The sequence below is a fragment of the Propithecus coquereli genome, unplaced genomic scaffold, assembly GCF_000956105.1.
Source record: "Propithecus coquereli isolate 6110/MARCELLA unplaced genomic scaffold, Pcoq_1.0 Scaffold73, whole genome shotgun sequence".
In the NCBI taxonomy this organism is placed as follows: Eukaryota; Metazoa; Chordata; class Mammalia; order Primates; family Indriidae; genus Propithecus; species Propithecus coquereli.
Window position 1 is genome coordinate 4,691,693 of NW_012153396.1, and position 5,543 is coordinate 4,697,235.

Consider the following 5,543-nt stretch of genomic DNA (forward strand, 5'->3'; position numbering starts at 1 on the left):
TAGAGGCGGGGTCTCGCTCTTGCTCAGGCTGGTCTCGAACTCCTGAGCTCAAACAATCCGCCCGCCTCGGCCTCCCAAAGAGCTAGGATTACAGGCGTGAGCCACCGCGCCTGGCCTCCCTCATCTTTTTAATCCAGTCCATCATCCTCCTGTGTGCTCAGCTGTCCATCCTGCCCATCCCTGCTGTGCTTCGTGGGAGGCACTGTGCTGGACACAGGAGGTCACGTCTTTGCTCCCACAGAAGAAACAGACAATTAAATAGATGATGACTGACTACGTGTCATCATGAGAACCGTGCAGGGCATCACAGGAATTCAGAGGAGGGATACCCGACCTGAACTTGGGATCTCAGGGAACGGTGATGTTGAGGCTGAGACCTGGAGGATGAGTGGTACAGTTACCCAGCATGTGAGCAGGCAACAGCGTCCAGGCCAAGAGTGAGGAAGTCGTTCTCTAAGGCTGGCAGACGCCTCCCCCTCCTCTCCACCCGCCAAAGCCACAGTCTCTTCAAGGCCAGCTTATGGCCTGGGAAGCTGTGTGGGCCTGGAGCAGAGAAGTCACTCACCAAACTACAAAGACACATTGGAATCCCTGTCATTTAGAGACGTGATTTCCACGATTTACAAATCTCTCTCATTTGGCCTCTCATAGGATATTCCCACCACCACGAAATTTAAGGTGAGTATTTCATACACGAGAAGCAGAAAACCAAACACCTTGCTAAACTTTATGTGGCTGAAAACTCACCCTGGTCTGGCTGCAAATTCCGTGCTTTTTCCACTGAGCTGGGAAGAGCTAGAATATCAAAGCCTGCAGGGACCATCACGGTGGAGAAGACCAAACCCCACTTTATTTTGCAGGAGACACTGAGGCCCAGAGGGGCAATACCATGGCCAAGGTCACAGTCTGAAGCAGAAATAAGTGCGTGCTGAGCACTGGTCCTCCTTCCACTGCACCATGGGCCTGCATTTACCCTGAGCCTGTCTGACTCCCCAAAGGGCACGGGTTGTGTCTTTATTATCTATTGCTGTAGTGGTGCTCGTGTGTAATGGATCCACGTAAATAATTTTTGATGGGCACAGCCCAGCACTGGGGTCCTGGCAGAGGAGGCGGTGGAACCCAGAGTCTGGGCTGGGGGTGGGGCTGGGGTTTGCCCCCCGGGATAATGGAGTTGGTGCCCTGTGCAGAGCCAGGCATCCGGGGAGGACCTGCATTGTGGGAGCGTATCTCCAGCGCTTTCCTGTCATCCAGCCTCCCAGGAGGGGCCTAGCTGACTTCCAGGAGGGTATGGGCACTTGGTCTCTGACCTGGGGAGGGTCTGTGTCAAAGGCCCCACACTGTCCTGTCATGCTCTGGATCTCCCCATGCACCACCTGCTTTTTGGTTGTGTCTCCAGAGAAGGGAGGAGCTTCAGGACTCATTTGTACGTCCTTACCACCCCACCCCACCCCAGAGCCAATGCAGGACATTTGCAAGGGTGCCAGGGTGGGGAGGACCACCCCAATTACCTGTGATAGGCACCGCAAGTAGCGTGACACTGCCTTCCGAGCAGAGCTGTCCCTGACCAGCTCGTCCTCCTTGCAGGGTACCTTGGCCAGGAAGAGCTGTACTTGGCTGGGGGTCATGTTGGCAAAGTCTAGAAACTTCTCAGGGTCCACGGAGCTGCTGAAGGCACACACGAAGCACTTCCCGTCAAGGAGGGCCAGCAGGATCCAGACCAGGGGGGCGGCCAGCGCCCTCTGTAGCACAGAGAAGCACATGTACCTAGGCACAGAGGAAAGAGGGGTCACAAAGGGACACTGGAATTCAGTTGCAGCAGGAAGGCTACAGGGCAGATGCAAGGATGGACTTCCCAGGAGGGCTGGGAAATCCGGGCGGGTTGCATCAAGCTGCAGCTTCCAGTGTAGAGGTTTCAGCAACAGAAGGCAGGGAGGAAGGAGGGGCGGGAGCCGCTGGATATCCCAGGACTGGAGCACTGAGGAGTTGGTATTCCTCCTGCTCTAGGCCTTGTAGCAGACACCACAGGTGCCCTGCCCGTGCCAGGGGCATCTATGGCTTAGGGGACAGTTCTATTCATGTGGCGGGCCTGAAGGCCCCCTACCTCAAGCATCTGCCTTGCTCTGCCCCAGGGCTCTGGAGGATTCTCAGCCCCTGAGAGGGGTAGGCTGGAAGACTGAAAAGTTAATCCCCGAATCAACTTCAGCCCAAGAGGGGCGGGCCCAGTGGATAAATACCAGCTTCCTAGACCGCCTTAGTTGTGTCCTACACACCCTCTTAGAGGGTCGCCAGAAGGATTGAACCCAGTTGCCCACTCACTATCACATTCTTTACAGAGCCTGCTTTTGGGGGGAGCCTAAACTAAGACAGCCCTGCCCAACAACTCTCCCAAAGGCAGCACCTCAATCGCCGCCCCCGCCCTGGGCATCCCCAGAGCCCACCCTCTGATTGGCCTCAGACGCCTTTTCCTCACCCACTGTGCCTCTCTGGTGACCTGGGCTGGGTGTTGGTCGCAGAGCAGGAGCCCAGTGGAGCTGCTCCCACCGGACCCCAGAGAAAAGGGAGAGAGCCCAGTGCGTGAGACCCGCCTCGCGGCTGAGTCACAGGGAATGTGTCATCCCCAAAAACTTGAAACAGGCTGCCGTGCACAGGATGCAGATGTTGGCTCTAACTTGGCTCATACACAAAACATAAAATAGTGTGTGCATGCGTGACCTGCCCAGTGGGGAATTATAAATATGTCGCAGGCAGCGGTGGCTCCAGTGTTTCCTCTGGAGGGCAACGTGATTCGAAGGTGGAACAGGGCCTTGTTACGGAGTCATGTTAGACGTGTCTGAGAACATCTCAACTGTCCGTATCAGGGAGTAGGGGAGAGGAGGAGACGGTGGGTGAGCTAATGCCCATCAAGCCACTCCTGCCACGGCTCACACTTAGATGTTTTTTCCAAAACACCAGGGGCAGCTGTTCAGCTTGGGCTGTGGAGTCGGCCAGTGTTTGAACTTGAGCAGTGCCGCTGCCTAGCTGTGGGAGCTTGGTCAAGCTACTTAACTTCTCTGGGCCTCAGTTTCCTCATCCTTAAAAATGGATGAAGGAGCAGACTCAGGGCCCAGGTGAGAATTCAGAGAGGCGGTGCGCTCACTCAGAGCACTGAGCACAGAGCGCGGCCCTGGTGTGGTGTGCAGCCAGCCAGGGGGCACCGGGCATTGCTGCGCTCCACCAGCTGATCCTGGTACGCGGCACCAGCCATGTGCCAGGCTTTGAGGACAGTGTGCACCAGGTAGGGAGATGCAGCCTTTAAGCAAATCATTGCCTCTCACTACATGTGAAAAATGGCTGTGCATGTCTGGGATGGCCCTCCCTGTGCGTGGTGAGCTATAATCCAGGGCCAGCATGGCAGATGTGATGTTGGGGCTCAGAAAATGCTACCCCAAAAGGAAGGCCTCAGAAGCAGCTTCAGAAGGAAGTTTTTCTCTGACCTTCTCCTGCCCTCCTGTCTCTGGCCCCTCATCCTCCCCCAAGGCTAGCCATAGAAACTAGAACAGAAACCAGAACCTTTTCCCCCAAGACAGCCAGAAAACCTAAAAATATTACTCTAACATTCCCCCTGACTTTCTGTCTAAAAACTGGCTGTAAAGAAATGATCTGACCTACCGTGTTTGACTGTAGGTCATAAGACCCCCATTCCAGGGAGGGTCCTGCCCCACACGCAAGAGGGAAGGAATGCTGCACAGAAAGGCTGAGAAGAATCTAGACAGCCTTGCTGGGTGTCCCTACTCAGCCTATTAGCATTAGCTCATACCCTTTTGTCCAGTCGTATTTCTACATGGCTGTCCCCACTTTGTTCAACCTAAACATAACTATGGACACTTTCCCCTGTCCTGTATCTTGGAGCTTCATTCTGAAGGCTCCTGTGTCATGTAAAACTATGATCAAATGAATCAGAATGCCTTTTCTCCTATTAATCTGCCTTTTGTCACCTGATTTTCGAGAACCTTCAGAGGATACAAAAGTTTTCCCTTCTTTCCTACGGTGGCCTGGGTAATCCTTGGGAATCCCAGATCGTCCTATGTTTACAGCACTGGCCACAGAGAGGTGGCAAATGACAGACCAGAAATAAATGTATCCAAAGTGGAAACTGGCAATAGGTCTCTGTGAGCTGACGATTCCTAGCTGGGGAAAGATGGGAGCATGCCTGGAAGTGCCTGGGGGTGGGGGGAGCCCCCCACAACGTCCACTGGGGGTGGTTGGGCTTTGCGGGTGCACCTGGCAGTGCCTGCGGGGTGGGGGAGCCCCGGCAGTGCCGTGGGTCACGGAGTGGCATGGGACTGCACCTGATTATGCCTGGGTCCTTCCTCCGGTGCCCCGAGGGCCGGCGCCACTCCTCCACCATCACCACGGACTGCCGGTTGGCAAGGAGGCCGCAGAGGAACAGGGCGAGCGGGGGCGCGAGCAGCAGGCCCAGGCCGTAGAGGGCGTTGTAGCGCGCCAAGCAGGGGCAGTTGAAGTCGAAGGAGGAGTACAGCTTGATGGTGACCGCGGCCAGCAGCAGGCAGATGCCGTTCATCACTGACTCCGAGCTGGACTGGAAGTGCTGGAAGAGCATGCGAAATTTATCCATGGCTCCGGCTGGGGTCGGGGGACAGCCGTCGGGCGGGGACCGTGAGCACTGGGGACGAGCCTGGGTTCTGCAGGAGGTTCTCTCTCCTCCTCCAAGGGCCTGAGGGGACAAGAGGAAGCAGCGTCCAGCCCAGCCTGGTCTCCTGAGGTCCAGCCAAGGACTGAGGACAGAGGCAGGCTCTCCCCACCACGGCTCCCCTGCCCAGCCCTGCCGTCCCCTGTGCCACTCCCTCCTTTGGGGAGTGAGTCACCTCCATGACAAGCCAGCCCAAAGCACCTCTAAGCAAATGGGCCCTGCCCTGTCACTCCCCCTCCCCGGCCTATTCCTCCTCTTTCAGGGCTTGGACACTCAGGCCAGACAGCTGACAGGGCTTCCTGCTGGGGACAGGCAAATTCTGGGTGTGGTAAGGCAAAGATGCTGATGGGGCCAAGTGTATTTTCTGATCTTGGTCAAAACCATGACTCAACTCAGCTGAGCCCAGGGGGATTTCATGTTGGCTCTCAGGCTGGGGGAGCAGGAGGGGGACATGTCCCTGCCTGAAGGCTTCCTGGACTAGGAGACCCAGGAGAAGAATATTGAACTGTGTTTTAGTGTTTCCCATGAGGGAGAGGCCTTCCAGAGAGAGGGCGCCGCAGGTCGGAGGCATCAGGAGGGGGGCCGGAGGGGTCAGGGGAGCCTGCAATTCTCTCCTTCACCTTACTGTGCTGCCCTGCAGGCCTGCCTAAAGCACAGCTTCTCCTGCCTCACTCCTCTGCTCAGGCATGGCCGGAGCGCCCACGGCCACCTTAGCTTGGCATTCAAGGCCCTCCTAACTGTATCCAGGCATGTCTTTCTGCCTCCCACCTGCTCTCCAAGAGGAGCTCAAACTCAGCTCCTCCACCAAGACACGCAGCAACCTCAGCTGGGCGGGAGCCCCTACCCCCATCCA

General features: G+C 56.5%; 1 protein-coding gene across 1 annotated transcript; it reads right to left on the reverse strand.

Moving 5' to 3' along the window:
* Positions 1-795: 795 nt before the first annotated feature.
* On the reverse strand, positions 796-4,787 carry CALHM3 (calcium homeostasis modulator 3). Its single transcript, XM_012661638.1, has 3 exons — positions 4,329-4,787; positions 1,308-1,764; positions 796-810 (listed from the first exon to the last, which is right to left on the reverse strand). Exons 1-3 carry the CDS (start codon positions 4,613-4,615, stop codon positions 796-798), a joined length of 759 nt encoding a protein of 252 aa, XP_012517092.1. The 5' UTR covers positions 4,616-4,787.
* Between the last annotated feature and the right edge of the window lie 756 nt (positions 4,788-5,543).

Excerpts from the sequence above, each read along its gene's own strand:
- CALHM3 (XM_012661638.1), bottom strand. The coding sequence starts at position 4,615 with ATGGATAAATTTCGCATGCTCTTCCAGCACTTCCAGTCCAGCTCGGAG. Across the intron at positions 1,765-4,328 it reads AAGGACCCAGGCATAATCAG|GTACATGTGCTTCTCTGTGC; the intron begins GTGCAGTCCCAT and ends CTCTGTGCCTAG.